Here is a 19,764-nt window from a genome sequence, read left to right on the forward strand (position 1 = left end):
AATTTTTGTAGAGGTTTTATAGTAAACACAGACATGCCCATTCACTTACATGTTGTCCATCACTTCTTGTCAAGAGTTAAGTTTGGTATGACAGGGCTGCTGTGTCTTATAGACCATGAAATAATTTGCTGTGTTATCCTTTATTTTGTCAGCCCTTTGTCTAGCAGGTAGAGTAGAATTTTAACACTAGTACTTAAGTATAATATGGTTTAAATGGTCTTGCAAGGATCTAGAAGAGGATTGTTACAATTATAGTTAGCATCTGCCGAATGCTGAAGACAGTCCAACTGTGTGGATGATCTTTTTTATCCTTCCAGTAGTCTGAAACAGAACTGGTTCTATAAGCTGGCATGCTGAAGGAGTCTCTTGGCTCAGGATCAGAGTAAGGAAATAGAACTTGCAACTTGCTGGTGAATAGTAAGACCTCTGCATTTTTGTGAACTGGATTGCATGAATTTTCTGTTGAATTAGGAATCTTTCTGACATTGATCAAGATGGAAAACTCACTGCAGAAGAATTTATCCTAGCTATGCACCTAATTGATGTTGCCATGTCTGGTCAGCCACTGCCGCCCGTCCTGCCTCCAGAATACATCCCTCCTTCCTTTAGGTAAGTCACGTTTTATTCTTGAAAGAATTTTGCATGCATTCCAAACCTGGCTGTTTCCTTTGCTGGCATGAAGGTCAACTCTTCATGAATTGTAGGATTTATCTCAGCTCCCTGTTGAGCCTGGTCTCGCTCTGGTCTACTGTACTCCCTACAGCAGGAGCCATCAAGTACAAGACCAAAACTGTTCATGTTTGTGCCCTCCTGTTACCAAAGCTCAACCAGAAATTGTAAGCTCACAGTGAAGGAGAACCTGAGTGAGCAGACAGGTAGGAAATCAGAGATCACACCTGCAAATCACACACAGTCAGGAAGTAACAAAAATGCTGGTAATGTAGAAATTATGATCAGGAAAATAATTCTTAAAAATTGTCCTGGAATAAACAGACTCAGGAGATGGCAAGAGCACCCCAAGATATAGTCAGGAGACGCCTCCAGTGACTGTCACCCCTTCCCACATGGTAGTGTATAAACCCATCATCCCAGAATGTTCCGTTTACCTGGTAAGAGTTTATATGAGGAGTCCTCAAGATTTCACATGAGGTTTGGGCACAGTCTCGTTAAATGACGAGCCATGGAGCCATGAATATCTGCTTCGTGTGGCAGTGGGAGCAAAATGCAACTCTACAGGCTGGGAGCGGCGGGCAGCAAAACCTCACAGCCTCGGGAACTTTCAGGATGGCGGTAAAAAGAATGAGATTTTTTTTGCTTCTCTTCGTTGCGACAGGCTCTCGATCTGTAGTCCTGGCTGTCATAGAACTCACTGTGTGGATCGAGCTGGCCTTGAGTTCTTAGGGCTCTGCCTTCCTTGGCCTTCTGCGCCACCACACCCAGCCGAAGGAAGGTTTTAGGGTTGACAAGGGTTAAGGGTATAATGTGACACTTATACATAAATGAGTTGATTTGTTTTCAGAATGACAAGTATATGTTGTGCTTAGGAGGGACTAAAGTAGCGTTTCTAGAGGGAAGCCTCTGACCGCAGTCAGCGGCGCTGGTGCCTGCCTTGGGGAAGCTGAGAGTTACTTCAGCACTGATTGGTCCCATGGCCCCCATGGGTTGTTCTAAATTCTCCATTGGCTTTGGGGAGCGTGATGGGCTGCAGAGGACTGGGGATCAGAGCAAGCCCAGACCCTGACACGTGCGCACATGCGCCAGCGCTGAGCTGCATCTCTACAGTACCAGCTCGAGCAAGCTTGTGAGATAGATAGTCAGCCCTCCCTCCCTTCCTTCTGCCCGGTGCAGTGCTGCCCACAGCTTTATGTGTTGTCTTCCTGTCTTTCGCAGAAGAGTTCGCTCTGGCAGTGGGATGTCCGTCATAAGCTCTTCTTCTGTGGATCAGAGGCTGCCTGAGGAGCCATCGTCAGAGGATGAGCAGCAGCCAGAGAAGAAACTGCCTGGTGAGTGGCCCCTGGAGCTGAGTAGCCGAGGGAGATCTCTAGCACAAGACACAAGACACAAGACGCAGACACAGACGGACACACTTAGTTTCTGACGCTTGGCGGGGCTGTAGCCGCCCAGAGGCGGGCGCAGGAACTTTTGGAATTGCTGATGAGTGTTGTAATGCACCTGTAGTCCATCCTTGACGTGGGAGCTGATTGCTTCCTGTGAAACAAAACTTTTATAGGTGTTTTCTATGGAATAGAGAACACCAACTTTACTGTTACGGTGGTTTCTTGGTAGCACCAATGCAGCAGTGAAAACGAGTCACCTATCATTATTTTATTTTGCTAACCTAAGGAACATACGGTAGTTTTAATGTGAGCTGATTTTTAAATAACCCTCAGTTTAATGGCAAATCTATTATGCTAGTAAATTAGTCTGCGAATACATGGCTCTGAATCATTAATGAGATGACAGTGCTGCTCAGAAGCAGTTTAAATTTATTGAGGCTCTCTGTTCTAACTATGTCCTTGCCAGTGTCACGGGGCTGCGGTTTCTGTGCTTCCCTCATATTGGTTGCCTGAGGCATTCAGCTCTTCCAAATGCTTTTCAGTTTGGTTCAGTGATAAAATACCTGTTGTAAATGACCTATGAGCAAGGCTGCATGTTAAGTATACTGAGAAATTTAAATATTACTATGATTATACTCTCAGGAATATCATATTATGTTGGTTGTTTTCTGCAATGTGAAAGTCTTGGTATGTGACTCAAGCTGGCCGATCTCACAGCAATCTTCCTGAGTCTGAGTGCATGCTGGGATTGCAGGTGCATGCTACCACACATGGTTTCTATTAAGGTTTTTAGTTTTGTTTTGTTTTTCGAGACAGGGTTTCTCTGTGTAGCCCTGGCTGTCCTGGAACTCACTTTGTAGACCAGGCTGGCCTCCAACTCAGAAATCCACCTGCCTCTGCCTCTCGAGTGCTGGGATTAAAGGCGTGCGCCACCACACCCGGCCTCTATTAAGGTTTAAGGTACAGAAAAACAAGTCACTCCGGAGACCCGAGAACGTGGAGAGTTTGTGTGTGCATGCTAAGCCTACCTGTGGTTGGCCATCATGGAGAAGAGTGTGGAAGATGCATCTCCAAAGAATGAGTCGGAAGAGTGGGGCTGAGGGGACAGAAATATCTGTCCTGTGTGTGAGACTGCCACACTCTGCTAATGCTAACGGTGGAAATGAAGTGTCGTCGTCAAACACAAATTTCTTAGCTTTGGGATTGTCTTTTTCTGTAAAGATCAATTTATGATTTAAAACAGGATAGGACACTGTCAGGATATTTTGGCTTTGCTTTTTTATCTGCAGTAGTCACGGACATCCTAGGAACCTGGGCAGTTCTGGGTTTGGGTTTGTATTCCATTATGCACCTGAGTTTTTCTTTGGCAATGACATTCCCATCGCTGGTGTCTCCTTTGTTTAAGTGACATTTGAAGATAAGAAGCGGGAGAACTTCGAGCGAGGCAATCTGGAGCTGGAGAAACGCAGGCAAGCCCTCCTGGAGCAGCAGCGCAAAGAGCAGGAGCGGTTGGCTCAGCTGGAGCGCGCGGAGCAGGAGAGGAAAGAGCGGGAGCGCCAGGAGCAGGAGCGCAAGCGACAGCTGGAGCTGGAGAAGCAGCTGGAGAAGCAGCGGGAGCTGGAGCGGCAGCGAGAGGAGGAGAGGAGGAAGGAGATCGAGAGGCGCGAGGTGAGTGAGCAGTGCGCCGGCCCGCCCTTGTGAGGCTTGGGTATCCAGAGTTGCTCAGGCTTCACCCTCTATTCCAGAATGTGTCAGGACCCAGCCACTCTCCTCCCACTCTCCCCGGGAGAGCTAATGTATATACTGTCTTTATTCGCCTCTTAACAGAAGGGGTGACTTTGGTGCAGGACCCGGATAGTGGAAGCCAGTTCTTGTCTGTCTTGTCTGAGTGTATTGCTACAAAAGGCACCGCCCTTCTATGTGAACCAAATATCAAGACAAGGTTTTCCTTATTAAAAAATGTTTTGGTGGGGTTGGAGGGATGACTCAGTGGTTAAGAGCTCTGGCTGTTCTTCCAGAGGACCAGAGTTCAATTGCCAGCACCTCCATGGGCAGTTCACAACTGTCTAGGTAGCTCAGATTCTAGGGGATCTGCACCTTGAAACATACATGCAAGCAAGACACCTATACACATAAAATAAAAATTAATCTTAAAAAATAGTTTTGCCAGGACAGCCAGGGCTACAAAGAGAAACCCTGTCTCGAAAAACCAAAAAAAAAAAAAAAAAAAAAAAAAAAATAGTTTTGGTATTATCTCCTAGTTAATGCTTTAGAAACAGTTTGTAGTTGTTAGCAGCTTTTTGTTCAAGCAAATATATGCAGATACTAACAGGGTTTTATGTGCATTTATTTGGTGCTGGGGATTGAACACAGCAGGGCTGAGCATATGCGGACATCACTGGTCCCTGAAGATACAGAGATGGCCCAATGCTCTGTCTGTCCTCCAAGGTGTCACAGTATATCTGAGAGCTTGCTTCGTGAGAGGTAGACACACTAAGTGCCATGTACACTGCCTAGCAGTCAGTATAGACTAGGTTGATACTTTGAAACTACAGCCTTTATGTTTAAGAAGAAAATGCGTGATTAGGAAGATGAGAATCCTGGGCTTTTAAAACTGGAGATGTTGTCTTAGGGTTTTTATCACTGCAACAGGACCAAAAAAGCAAGTTGGGGCGGAAAAGTGTTTGCTCAGCTCTTATTCCCACATTGCTCTTTATCTCCAAAGGCAGTCAGGACAGGACATCAAACAGGGCAGGAACCTGGAGTCAGGAGCTGATGCAGAGGCCGTGAAAGTGTGCTGCTCTCTGGCTTGCTCTCCATGGCTTGCTCAGGCTGCTTTTTTATAGAACCCAGGACCACCAGCCCAGGGATCTCAGCGGGGCATTTCCTCAGCCGAGGCTCCTTCCTCTCTGATGACTCTAGCTTGGGTCAAGTTGACACAAAACCAGCCAGTACAGAATGTTTAGAGTGTGCCCAGTGCATAAACGCTCCAGATTCAAAACTCCACTCAAATAGTTAGATAGGGTGGTTAACCTGTGATGCCATGCAGGCACCTAGGGATGGTCTCCGTCCTCATCACGACAAGGGACCTTCAACTTACAGATAGCAACTTCTTCAACAGAAGAAAATCGTTTATTTGGTTTTGTCCTTGAGGATTTTAGTTTGATTTTATTAAATACAAAAATTTCCTTCTTCCTTGAGTCTGTAAAGGACATGTTTACTTGGCCCACTGTGATTTCTGGGAGGCGTGAGGAATGGGCTGGAGTGGAAAGGGCTCTGTCAGTTCTCACCTGTGTAAGGTAACTCAGAGTCAGTGTTGGGTGAGCCCTTCAATGGAAGATGTTTCACCTTTAGAAGAAAGGCCTTACTAGGCATTTTTTTTTTAAAGCAACATTGCACAGTGTCAGAATTAAGGAATTAGTAAGCTGTCTATAACCACAGGCAGCAAAACGGGAACTGGAACGGCAGCGACAACTTGAATGGGAACGGAACCGGAGACAGGAACTCCTGAATCAGAGGAACAAGGAGCAGGAGGGCACCGTGGTCCTGAAGGCGAGGAGGAAGACTCTGGAGTTTGAGTTAGAAGCTCTGGTGGGTGTGGCTCGCCCTGGGTCAGCCCACACTGGGGCGTTGACCTCACACTGACCCTGTCATTTTCCTTTATTGAAGAATGACAAAAAGCATCAGCTAGAAGGAAAACTTCAGGATATCAGGTGTCGACTGGCAACCCAGAGGCAAGAAATCGAGAGCACGAACAAGTCTAGAGAGCTAAGAATTGCTGAAATCACTCACTTACAGCAGCAGTTGCAGGTGAGTTCCCGGCTGAGCTTGAATCGCCCGCTTATTCAACAAAGGCTCACCATGTAGCCTTCATTAGGTGCTGGGGGCAGCAGGAAGCAACTAGGTTGTGTTTTTTAAACCCATAACTGTCTCCTAACACTGCTATGGGCAAGGTCCCTGTGGGCTGAGGCTGCAGGAGAACCACTGAGACTAGAGGCTGCCTTTTGGGAGCTGCTCTCGGCAGGCCAGTCACTCTCCACCTAAGCACAGAAGGGGTGGGCCAGAACGTTAGAATTTCAGGGGTTTTTTGTTGTTTTGTTTTTTACTTAGAATATTTATAATCATAATGAATGTCTTAGGGAAAGGAACCCAGTTTAAACATGAAATTATGTCTTACATGAATGACCTGAAAATAATTTTGTGATATTTTTAATGCATCTGCACTGTAATTGTTTTAGTTAGGATTTTACTGTTGTGAACAAGCACCACAACCAAGGCAAGCCTTATAAAGGACAGCATATAATTGGGCTGGCCATTATCATCAAGTTAATTATCATTATCATTAATTCAGTCCATTATCATCAAGGTGGAGCAGGGCAGCATCCAGGCAGGCATGGTGCAGGAGGGGCTGAGAGTTCTACATCTTCAGCTGAAGGAAGGAAGCCAGAAACATACTTCTCCTCCTCAGCTAGGAGTGGTCTCCAAGCCCACTCCCACAGTGACACACTTCCTCCAGCAAGGCCACACCTTCTAATTGTGCCACTTCCTGGGCCAAGCATATGCAAACCATCACAGTGATTATCTGGTCAGGTGCTGAATTCCCCACTTGAGGCTTCATGGCAATCTTCAAAGCATTTCAGATGATTGTGTTAGATGGCAGGGTTTCAGATCAGGAATCAACTTGGCACCAGTAGGATATGGAAAGTGCCATAGAGGCTGGGTGGTGACAGGAGGAGGGATCTTGGCAACATTTGAGCAGAGATCTGAAAGTAATCATGGGCTGAGCTCTGGGGATATCTGGGGAGCGAGCTCAAGACAAGGAAAGAGCAGTGACTGCCCAAGGGTGTCCCAGGCTATGGGAAGCAAGTTATAGCACCAAGAACCAAGACTACTGGCTGAAGCAGGTAGGAACCAGGTCTCAAGGGACATGATGTTCATCAGTGGGATGCTGGCCTTACTTTGATAATTGCAGTAAGTTCGTGGATCAAGTGTTTCCGTAGGTGTGTGAGAGTGCGGGCTAGCTGACTAGGTGGGTACAGGGGAGTGCTGGAGCATCTCTGCCTTCATCTTGCTGCCTTCCTGTTGGATGCTGGCACTGTCCAGGTGGTCTGTCCGTGTGAGACCCGTCCTCTCGGCAGGTTTATTCATGTTGAGTGAGTAAGTAGTTCCCTTTTCTCTCTAGGGTAGCATTCCACCATTTACCCAGTTTTGGAGTTAAAAACATTTTCCTACATTTTTACTTTTTATGTAGGGAACATGCGTGTAAAGGTGAACTCGAGGATGTTGTTTTCTCTCCTACCATGTGAGTTCAGGTCATCAACTAGGTGAGGCTTCACCAGCTAAGCCGTTGTGCTGGCTCCAGTTTGGGAGAATTTGTGTGCAGGTCTCGTGTGGAAATGTTTTGTTGCCCTCAGGCAAACTTTTCACTGTGAATTGCTATTCATAAGTTTGGTGAGCAACCGTCGGTGGTGTTGGCACATTTACTCTCTAGGTGAGCGGTGTTACCAGCATCTGATCCTTTGAGCTTTACCCCTTCGGGTGGGGACGTAGCACTGTGGCTTTGGTTTTCCATTTCCCGTGTGTTTTGTTGAAGGGTTTGAGCAGACCTTTGGTCCATTTTGATTGGGTTGAAGAATGTTGAGTTCCTTACACGTTTTCCTATCAGCAAGCCAGATGACTTGTTTCGCTGATGTATGACGTTTTCAGCCCCAGATTTCACTTACGCTCTTCGCTTGTGCTGTTTTGTTTGGTTGGTGTTTGAGATAGGATCTTGCCAGGATCTTGCCCTGTATCCCTGGCTGGTCTGAAACTCTGTAGGCCAGGCCTGCTTTGTGCCTGGGGCCTCTGCTCTCCAAGTGCTGGTTCACAAGCGTGAGCCTACAGGCCCACTTGCCTAATCATTCTGTGATGTTTTTCTAAGGGCAGATGTTTTTGTTTGATAAGGTCCAGCCTGCTAATTCTCCTTTGGTTCTAAGAAATTACGAGATAAGTGCATCCTCTGCACTGTCTTTGAGCTGTCACTTGTGGTTGGGTCCGAATCCACTTGGAGTTGATAGTCCATGCAGGTGAAGATGAGTTAAGGCCGATCTTCTTCCCATATAGACAGACCCTTGGCACCATTGTCTGAAAACTCCCCTTGAAGTTCCTCGGTAGCCGCTGAAAGTTAACTGAAGGTTATCTTACGTAATCCTTTACATTTCCAAATGTAGGAATAGCTTCTTGGGATTTGTTTTTAAATTAAGCACACACACATAAACACACACACACACTTATGTTGAAATTGCATTGCATTGATAGCTTAGTCTGACAAGACGAGTCATTTTAACACTGTCAGATTACATGACCTCGTCTTGGGTTATTTCACATTGCAGCAGGGCCTTTGAGTACCCATGTAATCTGTAAGGTCTTCCTTCTCTAGCCTGGGTATCTTCCTTTTTTGTGTGTGCTTTCCTTTCTTCTTTTGTTTTCAATCTTACTACATTGAACAGGATCTCTAGTATATATATTGTTATATAAATACAATATGTATATTTCATATATGTGTATATATATATATATTCTTTCTGTATATATGTTATATAAAAAGTAAGGGCTCTTCTTGGGCTTTAGTCATGGATAGGTGGCTAGTTGGGCCCTTGTTTTGTTTGACATCTATTAAGGTGACAGACGTTTCTTCCCTCTATTTTGTCAATAGGGTAATTCATAGTGATTGAATTTTGAACATTTGAATAGGGGTCCATTTCTGACTAAGCACACTTAGTCACAGTGTATAATTTATAAACATTTTCTTAGGTTCTATTTGCTATTGTTTTATCAGGGGTTTCTCATGCACATTCATGGAGATATTGATTGGCCATTTTCTTGTGAATGTCCTCATATGGTTTTGGTATCAGGTTAATACGGGCCTCAGAACATAATTGGTACTGAATTTTCTTCTTCCTGCATTCTAGAAATGTTGATGTTGAAACGTTTTGGTGACAATTAGTAGTGAAGGCTCTGGGGTTTCTTTGTTGCAGGACTTGTTAATTGAAAACCTATTCAAGCTGGGCAATGGCACAGGCCTTTAATTTCAGCACTAGAGAGGCAGAGGCAGGTTTGAGGCCAGCCTGGTCTACAGAGCAAGGTCCTGGACAAGCAGGGCTACACAGAGAAACCCTGCTTGGAAACCAAGAAAAGGGAAAAAACTTCATTTCTTCTTGAGCCTTCTCAATAATGTATATTTTAATTAGCTTGTTCAATCATCTAAATGATCAATACATATTCATAGAGTTGTCAGTCTGTAACATCTGTAGTGTTGTCTGTCTTCTTTCTTTGTGGCTACCATTGCCTCACACTCTCTTCCACTGGCTCAGCTCCTCCTCCTGCTTCCCTCCCCAGCCTCCCTGCTCTCCCTCCCCAGCCTCCCTGCTCTCCTTCCTGCTTCCCTGCTTGTGCCTTCCTCCATCCATCCACCAATCAGGAAGTTTATTGGTCTTATTGTTTTCTTGCCTCCCTCCCTCCCTCCCTCCCTTCTTTTGGTTTGGTTTGGTTTGGTTTGGTTCTAGACAGTTCCACTCTGGACCTTTGGCTGTTCCGGGTCCTGGCTCTATAGCTCAGGCTGGCCTCAAATCTGCCTGCCCCGCCTCCAGAGTGCTGGGACTAAAGGTGTGTGCCACCATCTCTGGCTTTATTGATATTTTTCAAACAAGCTCTTGTCTATATTGATTTTTCTCTGTGATGTGTTTTTGTTATATTCCATCAGCTTAAGTGCTTTTCTTTATTGTTTTTGTTTCCATTTACTTATTTAGAGTTTAATTTTATTTTTCACGATTTATTAGCAGAAGGCTTAGATAATTTAATTTAGGCCTTAATTTGTTTCTGATTCAAATATTTTGAGTTATAAATATCATTGCCACAGCCATAGCTACATTCCACTAGATTTTAGACATTATGTTTTCATTTATTGACTTTTGTCATTTCTTTGATTTCTAAGAAGACTTATATTGTTTAGCTTTTAAGTACTTATTTGTTTCTTGTTTACTTATGTTATCTGAAAAAATATTTTGTGTGAATTTAGTCCTTATAAATGTATTGAGACTTTGGATCAAGTATAAGCTTAGTGAATATTCCCATATACACCTGAAAAACATATGCACTCTTTTTCACCTTAGCGTGTCCAGTTAGCCAGTTAGAGCAAGCTGATTCAGGGTGGAGTTCCAGCTTCCTTACAGATCTGTGCCTTCTGCATTGGTGGCTGTGCCACACTGGGGCCACACACAGGCCTTCCTTCTGCTTGCACTTGAGGCAAACGCACTCCTGAGTTAGACTCCTCCCCCTGTGACCACTGTGATCACCCAGAGAGGCGCATCCTCCCTCAGAAGAGGGTCCCTTCCATTCTGTTGTGGTTTCCTGTACTTGAAAGTAGCATCAGTTTGAGATTGAGGCTGTGATCACGGAAAGTAACGAGGATGAGCAGTTCATGGCCAGAAGTTGTTTTCAAATGTTAAAAACTATGTTTACTTTTTTTGAAGTATGTTCTTCTGTATTGTAGCTCATTTTATTTTATTTATTTATTTGTTTGTTTGTTTGTTTGTGAGTCTCACTCTAGCTCTGGTTGGCCTTGAACTCAAGGAGATCCACTTGCCTCTGCCTAGTGGTGGGCCCTAGTAGCTTTTAGAATTAACTATTACTCAGAAATCTGGGCAAATACTACCCAAAGATATTTAGAGTAAAGATCGTGTGCTCAGTATGCCATTATTGTGACTGAGTGTTTTCTGACTGAACACATTTAGTACCAAACACAAGAGTGTTCATCATTGGTAGATGCAGATCCTGGATTACTGGTGAGGTGACCGCAGCTATGCTCTGAGGAAGAGAAGCACACAGGCAGTGAGGCTGGCTGCTGTTGTGCCTCCTGTGCATTGGCGCTCTGCCTTTGTAGTCAGTCCTGGCACGCTTGGTGTTGACGTGACCTATTGGAGAAACTTGGAGCTAAAGTTTTTTTAAAGATTTACTTTACTTCTGTGTGTCTGTGTCTCTGGGTATGTGTCTAAGTGTCTCTGTATCTCTGTGTGTCTAGATTTGTGTCTGTGTGTTTGTAAGTCTCTGTGTCTGTGTCTGTGTGTGTGTCTGTGTGGTTGTAAGTCTCTGTGTCTGTGTGTGTCTGTGTGTTTGTAAGTCTCTGTGTGTGTGTGTGTCTGTGTGGTTGTAAGTCTCTGGTTCTGTGTGTCTGTAAGTCCCTGTGTCTGTGTGTGTCTGTGTGTTTGTTTGTCTCTGTATCTGTGTCCGGATGTGTGTCTGTGTGTCTGTAAGTCCCTGTGTCTGTGTGTGGATCTGTGCCTGTGAATGCATGGCTATGGAGGAGTGCTGAATCCTTTGCTGGTCCTTTGTGAAAACAGCCCTGCTCTTACCCTCTGAGCCATGCCCAGCCTGGGCTATGCTTTGTAAGGAGCCATTTCCGTGGGGGACATCTCAGTGGGTGGAAAATGGTGCAGGTTCCTCCTGATGGGGTTGAACCCACTGGGTGGGCTTTGCTTTCCAGGACAAAGGTCTGCTGTGTGTTGGGTTTGTGAAAGTCTGCTGTGGGTCATTCAGAGGCCGAAGAGGTCCCTGAATCCCTCTATTGAGTTAACCTCCTACCGTGCAGGCCTAGCACAGTTCATTCTGCAAATGCCAGTGTGTGTCTACAAGTGGGTGCCAGAGAGACTGGATCTGGGCCTCTACAGGAAATTCTTAAGTAAGGCATTTTATTTTCTCACAAGAGTCATTTTTCCCCACTAAGGTAAAAATAAATGTCAAGTAAGCCAGCAAGGCTGCCAGTTTACTAAAGTGACTACCAGATCATTACAGCTGAAAGTCAACAAATACTGTGCTTGGCACAGTACCACTGAAATTCCAAATAGTCTCCCTTATGTAGTTTGGTTTCAACTTTTTTCTGTGCTAAATTAAAAAAGAGGTGGGGGGGACAGAAAAAGAGGGTAGTTCAGGACTCTTAAGTTTAAAATTCCTTTGTGACGGCAAAACTTGAGTAGCATTTAGGATTCTAGTTTTGACAAATGTCCTTCTGAATTGTGTGTCTAACGGCAGGCATAAGCAGCCTCAGTTGAAGCTAGTGAGTGCCACATGCAGAACAGAGCCAGCCGAGGCTGACCCCCACCCGACCCCACCGTGCTAACCTGCAGCCAGCTGTGGCCTTTGTGCTGCATCTCTGCAGTTAAGAGAGTGGGAGTTTCTTTCATTTCTTAAAGCTTATAAATGCGAGGTATGTCACACCCACCCACGTAAGCAGAACCAAAGGCGTGGCAGGGCAATGTGCAAAAGATGCGGGTGAGGTGGGAAGTGGCAGGGGAAGGACCCTGGGATCTCAGGGTCACTCACTCACCTGCTGTTTCCTTTGTTCTCCCCTAGGAATCTCAGCAAATGCTTGGAAGACTTCTTCCAGAGAAACAGCTACTCAGTGACCAGTTGAAACAAGTCCAGCAGGACAGTGTGCAGAGTAGGTGTCTTACTGATCTGCACGTTTGTTTGTTCTGTTGATACACATCGGAGTGCTGGGAGAGGTGACTTTTGTTCAGGCATGCTGCCCTCAGGCATTTGTTTACCCCTGAGTAGTGCCCCCTCCCTCCCTCCCTCCCTCCCCTGCATCAGCAAGAATTCCCTTCAGTAACATGAAAGTTGAACATGTTCCTCACTGTTAGCTAAAGTTCTCCTAACCTGTGTGCTCTTCTGAAATAGGAGACTCGCTTCTTACCCTCAAAAGAGCCTTGGAAGCGAAGGAGCTGGCCCGGCAGCAGCTCCGGGAGCAGCTGGACGAGGTGGAGAGAGAGACCAGGTCAAAGCTGCAGGAGATTGATGTTTTCAACAACCAGCTGAAGGTGACTCCTGGGCGCTGCGCGGCCTCCCCTTTGCTTGGCTTGTGAGCAGTGGTTCAGGGCCTCTGTGTGAAGGCTGTCGTGGTGCCCCCTGCCCCTCCAGTTGTGCTTGCTTTCTCTGAGGTCTGTAAGTTAGCCTGTGTTAGGGCCCTGCCCCTGCCCCTGCTCACAGGATGGTTTTATACCTTTCTTTTTTTGCCTATTTATAAACATGTCACATCCAAAGCCAGGCCTAACGTGTTCTCTTCTCTGTGTTCACTGAGGATTAACCAGGTGCTTTTAAAGCTGAAATTTCCCTGCCACTCCTTAGTGATCGCCTGGAGTGTAACCTGTCTTATCTCCCTCACTTTAAATGCCTTTCAGCTGTATTAGTTCATTGGGGTCATGGCTCTGTCTGTGGCACAGCTGTTGATGGCTTTGTCACACTGCCATAGTGGCACACACCTTAAATCCCAGCACTTGGTAGGCTGAAGCAAGTGGACCTCTGAGTGCAGGGACAGCTGAGGCTACATAATGAGATCCTTTTTTAGAAATAAATGAATGAATGACTGAATGATACATACATACATAGGTAGTTAGATGAGACAGTGGATATTACATTACATTCCAAAAATATTCACTTTAGTTTTCTAACCTTAAAATTCCTTATAATTTACTCTGTATGGCCCATTTAGCCCCTAATACTCAGAAATAAAACCCCTTTACTACTAAAAGAAAATTTTAAACTAGAAAGTATAGTTGAGGGGTTTTTGTTGTTGCCCTTTGGATTAAGAGTCCATGCCAAATTGTCTAGACATCCCAGTTAAAGTATTTGTGCAGTTCTTTCAGCATTGAGGAATGAACTTGCTCAATTGTACAATTCCAGGAAAGTCCTCACCCTTAGGGGAGTGCTATGTAGCCGACGTGTGTTTCTCTTCACATTGCTTTCCTGTTGGTGTATGTGTGTGTGTGTGCGCGTGTGTGTGTGTGTGTGTGTGTGCGCGCGTGTGTGTGTGTGTGCGTGTGTGTTATGTCAGTATTGGAGGTGCCTCTTTGAGTTCTCTGTCCCCAGTACAATAAAAGCTGTTCAGGTTTGCTCTGATTGTAACTTACCGCTGTATTGCGCAGAAAGGATTTAACATGGGAACAGTCTCACAGAGTGTCCAGGTAGTGCCTGGATATAAACCGTTGAGGACCATCAGCTTCGGAACACAGGAGGAGCACAGCACTTTCCTTAATGATTGCTTTTCTACTAGTCTGGCCTAAGACTCTGTTCAGATGCTAGGGAAAGATGCTCAGGCAAAGGCTTGTGACTGACACTCAGATCTGTGGGCTAGAGATGTTAGTGCTCATAGCTGTTGCCATTGCTACAGAGAGCACCATCAGATGGGCTGAGTCACTCTCTTGTGACTCTGTGTGTGTGTGTGTGACTGACGCTGCTGCGTGTGGTGTCAGAAGCTCTTAGCTTCCCCCACACAAACTGGCCCTTTCCCAAATAGGCTTATTTTGAAATTATAACATTTCTTTTTGCCTTTTACATTCTTATTTTGGCTTCTTATTACCAGTAAAGTTCATATGGCAAATGCAAATCATAGCTGTGTTGTTGATCCTTTAACGTCCATTCACGGGGGTCCAATGAAGGCGCTGTGTTGACTGAGGTTTGTTGTTTCTGGAATTCCTCTGAAATCTGTGGAAACCAAAACAGAAATGAGATCTCCTGCTGTTTCTCTTTATGTCCACCATGCTGGAAAATACAAAGCGGTTTTCCCCTGACTTTAGAGCATGTGTTCAATAGCAAGCATGATTTCTGTAGGAACTACACCAGAAGGAGCCTCGGCCTGACCCTTGGCGTTTCTGAGTCAGTCCCTCTGCAGCAGACAGCAGTACTTCCGGGGCATCTGCACAAATGCTGTAAGATGCACTCCTCCTGTTCCCAGAGAGGTGCAGGGCCGGCGTGGTCGCCCGCAGGTACACACCTGCTCTTTTCTCAAAGGCCCCGGCAGTAAGTCAGGGCTCAGCAGATTTATTTCATGTTCGTGGAGGTTGTGCACTCCCAGGCAAGAAGACAGAGCCGTTGACTGCCGGCTGCTAATACCGCTTTAAGGTGAGTTGCCTGGGACACCAAGCCCACGTGAAGCAGCTGACTGTGGGTGCGCATGGATCCGGTGAGGATTGCTGCCCGGGCTGTCACTCGCTGGCCTCACCGCACTACACATGGCTTGCTTTTGTAGGTATAAATGCATTTTGTTTTGACTGAGACAATAAAGACTGAGGATTTTTTGTATTTCTATACACACATAATCACAGAATCTACTTTTATTCTTTCTCCTAGATTCATTATTCTCTAAAGGTCTTCCCCATGTTCTTTACCTTAGGAAGAATTAGCTTTTTATCTTATCTGTCTGATGAGCTATGGAAAGTCTTGAGTTTTCATCTAAAATGAGGACAGAATCTTGCTGTAGGCAGACCGCAGGCCTTTGTTTCATATTGGAACCAGAATATTAAAACTCATAGCACCAGCTAGCTCAATGATAGACCGTTTGCCTACCATGAATGAGGCCATGGGTTTAATCCCACTGCAAAATAAATAATAAGTTACCCTACTTAGAATCACAGCACTGCTGGCAACTTTGGGTTTAACACATGACCTCAGATCCACATCCTTCACCCTTCATTCTGCGCTCTTAGAAACGTGAGACTCTTGCTCCATTTCACAGTGGCTATTTTCCATGCATTTAAACAGATAGCTTATCAGATGGAGACAACTATAGCCAGTGGTAGTCTGAGCAATGTTCACCCGGTTCCCACACGGTCTCTACATAGGACTCAAGATGCGCCTCATTGCCCCCAAGACAAGAATCTCACTGTAACAGTTACACTTTGCCATCATCTTATAAAGGAAAGTTGGGGAGGCAGACATACAACACCCTGGCCTACAGGCTCCTTCCTGTGCTGGAGATTCCTGACTTGACATGCCTAAAATTCGAGACTCGAAAAATTTGATGGGAACTTTAAGAATTAACCTCTGGATGGGGTCAAGCAAACCATCTAACCAGTATGCTAGCCAAGAGCAGATTTTGATAGTGAGTATTGCTACCAAATTACTATTATTTCTCTCTCTCCCCCCTCGTTTATTTGTATATTCGTTTATTTATTTTTAGAGACAGGGTCTCTTTGTGTAGCCTTGATCGTCCTCGAACTCACTATGCCCTGCCTCTGCCTCTGGAGTGCTGGAATTTAAGGCATTCACCCCACCAGTATGCCCAGCTAAATTACTATTTAGCATCTTCGTTCAGTGACCAAATTTGTTTACCATAAATTTGTTTATAAAATGTGTCTTACATACAACCAACACATCTCAAACTCATGCTCTTGAAATATCAGTTTAAACTTTTAAATCTATAGCTTTCTTGTTACACCTCATTTTACAGAAAGTCAGGTTTCAGCTTTTTTAGACAAGCTGAGTTGTCTAAAGGGCACATGGGGCATGCTGTAGTCCCTGGGGCTCTGTAGTTTACAGGGCTGAGAGATGCAAACGTTGTGCAGTGTCAGAGGACACCGTGAAAAAGCCTTCCTGGGACCTCTCTTGTCCTTGGCAGTGGTGGCTCCATAAGGGACAGATGTCTGTCTGCTTCAAGTTTGCTACCTCACTTTGCTCAACATGAAATTTTATTCTTATTTCCACATAGAATAATAAAAATCCTTTAACTGATTCCTTGTGGTTCTGGGAACTTCATCTAGAATCCTTGAGTATGGACCTACTACTACCCAGATGTAAAACAGACAGCATGTGTTACATAGCAGATTTCATGTCACACAGGAGACTGATTTGGTTGGTTTGGGGTTTGTTTGTTTGTTTTTTGTTTGTTTGTTTTGGTATAAAATGTGGGTGTTTTCTATGTAAGGTTGGAAAAACATTTAATAAAAGGTTATGAGAGAAAAGGGCAAAGACAGTCTCCTGAAAGTTTTTTTTTTTTTCCTCCTCTGTATCATTTACCCAATAACTTTCTGCTTTAGAGGCGGCATGCTGTAGTAGATGACAGGCTGTAGTAGGTGACAGGCTGTAGTAGGTGGCACACTGGAGTAGGAGGCACCCTGTAGTAGGTGGCATGCTCCTCTATGATGGCATATTTCCTTGTGTGTGAAGCTGAGACAGTTGGGGAGTTGCAGTTTTTAGGAGAAACTAGAGTCCATGTTCTTTCTATGGAAACAGCAGAGCACTCTAAGCTTGCTGTGCAGAAAGGATAGGGTCAGACTGCCCAGAGGCTGGCTGTGTAGTGCTACTTGGTGGGTATTGACTTCGGTTTTGAAAGAATGTTTTGAACATGTTTTGCAAACATTAATCTGAGCCTTCTTAGAATTTAGAAAGCAAATTGAACATCTTTATGCTCTTCCTACGTTTAGTATATCACATGAGTAAACTTTATAATTGCAGTTAAATATAGAATGTCCATTTTCTTTGACTTTTTACTTTTTTTTTATATATCTTGAAATAATTCTTTCTAGATTACCGGGAGATATGTTTTTGTGTTTTCTGGGCTCATTAACTTGTTTACTCTTTTGTTTGTTTTATCACTTAATTGGGAAATATTATTGTATCATAAAACTCAAGAGGGCCAGCAAGTTGGCTCAGTGATAAAAGAGTTCAGTCCTTGGAACCCAAATGACAGAAACAGAAAACCAGCTTCCAAAAGTTGTATACACACACACACACACACACACACACACACACACACAGAGGCCCGCACATGTGCACATACTCCCCCCTCCCCCAGTAGATAAATAAAGGACAAATATACAAATAAAATAAATACCTAGAATTTTTGTTTTGTTTTGTTTTGTTTTGTTTTTCGAGACAAGGTTCTTGCTACCCAGATTGGTTTCCTATGAGATTAATAGTAATCAAGCTCTTTAGATTTGTGGCGTCAAGTTCAGGAAATTACAGTCAGTGGTCCAAGTATGTTTTTGCCGTTTATCTCCAAAGGACAGCCTAAGGCACAAAACAAAAAGCAAAATAATTATAAAAAGTTAGATATCCAGATTTGTGAACACTTTTCCCAAGATGCTGGTCTCTTCTCAGCCTCTGCCAGTTCTCTTCTTCCTCTTCCTCTTCCTCTTCCTCCTCCTCCTCTTCTTTCTGTTACAGGCATCTTTATGGAGGAATAACCCTTTCTTTACAATTTATTCAGGTGAATATCTCATACTTCAGCTAATAGTACTCTGAAATCCCCCATTTTTGAGTCTCTTTACTACCATGTGAAGGAGAGGCCATCACAGTAAGTGATTCAGTGACTTTTGGCATAGCCATAAAACAGCCATCAGTGAACTTGAAACTGAGCCATATCTGTCAGTGGAAAAATAGCTGAGTCTTCCTAGATATTCAATTTGTCAAACATACTGCTTTTCTTAGGCCACATGCTATAGGATGTCCAGAGATGTTTTCTGGCTCAGAAACCTTAATTGTTTGGGGAAAGAAGTGATTTATCCCATTTGGACATAGGGAAGAAAATTAAAAGCAAGCTGACTTTTTTATCTTTAGTTTGGTGCCAACCAGGGATACACAGAGACTATCTCAAAACCGAACAATAACTAATAGGTTATTTCAAGCCATTGGTGTTGCCTATTTCTCCTTTAGTAGCTAGCCATCAGTTTAAGACTGGAGTTCAGGGCCAGTCTGGACAGCATAGCCAGCCATGATCACCTCCAAGTACATAGTGAATTTGAGGCTACCTTGCTTCAAGCTCCCCAACCCCCCCCCCAAAACAAAACAAAACTGTGGGTCATGACCCTTTCACAAGCGGTTGCCTAAGACCATTGGGAAACACAGCTATTTACAGTTCATAAAGTAGCAAAATTACAGTTAGGATGTAGCAACAAAAATAATTTTATGGCTGGGGTCATCACAAGATGAGGAACTATATAAAGGGTCACAGCATGAGGAAGGCTGGGAACCACTGTCTCACCATTAGGAATGCTCTGCTTTTATTGTTTCAAGCCATCTGAAACTCCAAAATCCAAAGGGAACATTCAGAATTTGAGCCAGCCTGCTCAGGTCGCCTCTGTCCTTAAAGTTTCTTGCGTATCTCAGCAGTGTTTGACTTGGATGAAATAAAGCATAGAAAATCTGCCATTTTCCGATCTGGATCTCAGGCTGCCACGGCCTCCTGTTAATATTCTTTGGCATCTGTTATTTTATGGCTCCTACGAGCTCTGTTTCCTTGGAGCCAGTTGAGGCTCCAGATAGGTTCTGCCTGAGCTGTGATGCTGTTGTCCTCAAAAGAAGCAGGTTTCGAGCTTACGGTGTGATTGGCACTGGGCTGTCGTAAAGCTGTTTCTTCGGTGTGACTGTCTTCTGTTGGTTCTTTCTATCACTTTGTGCCTCTTGCTGAACATCTCTAGTTGCTTCTGTCAGTCTGGACCAGTTTACGCATTAACCAGTCTCAATCTGAAGCTGACTTCTTGAGTTCAATATAGAGAGGAAATTGCGTAATTCTTTGGAAAGATGAACCATCTCGATTTGATAGAAACATTGGGACATCATAGCCAGTGCCTATCCTGGTTTCACAGCGCCTGCTGTTAATTATGTTGAATGTTACCCTCCTAAAGTCAAATTTCACCTAGATAAAGTAACTTTTATTTTTTAAATGTATAGCTAGGGGGCTGAAAAGATAACTCAGTAAAGTATTTGCCACATGAGCACAAAGACGCACAAGCCAGAGGACCTGAGTTTGGCCCCAGCATCCCCATGAAAAGCTTGGTGAGATGCTGGCTTGTATTTGCAATCAAAGACATGCACATTCCTGGAGCTCACTTGCCTGAGAGAGGCCCAGCTTTGAGAGTCAGTACACACACACACACACACACACACACACACACAC

General features: G+C 44.5%; 1 protein-coding gene across 6 annotated transcripts in view; it reads left to right on the forward strand.

Annotated features, from left to right (window-relative positions):
* Positions 1 to 19,764, forward strand: part of Itsn1 (intersectin 1) — a 187,515-nt gene that overhangs the window by 85,433 nt on the left and 82,318 nt on the right. For all 6 annotated transcript variants that reach the window (XM_029470688.1, XM_029470690.1, XM_029470693.1 and 3 more), the window contains 7 exons: positions 472 to 609; positions 1,891 to 2,003; positions 3,463 to 3,725; positions 5,499 to 5,648; positions 5,727 to 5,867; positions 12,444 to 12,531; positions 12,771 to 12,910. In XM_029470688.1, the coding sequence (XP_029326548.1) occupies positions 472 to 609; positions 1,891 to 2,003; positions 3,463 to 3,725; positions 5,499 to 5,648; positions 5,727 to 5,867; positions 12,444 to 12,531; positions 12,771 to 12,910 (1,033 nt within the window). The remainder of the gene's footprint in view (positions 1 to 471; positions 610 to 1,890; positions 2,004 to 3,462; positions 3,726 to 5,498; positions 5,649 to 5,726; positions 5,868 to 12,443; positions 12,532 to 12,770; positions 12,911 to 19,764) is intronic.

The sequence above is a fragment of the Mus caroli genome, chromosome 16, assembly GCF_900094665.2.
Source record: "Mus caroli chromosome 16, CAROLI_EIJ_v1.1, whole genome shotgun sequence".
Lineage (NCBI taxonomy): Eukaryota > Metazoa > Chordata > Mammalia > Rodentia > Muridae > Mus > Mus caroli.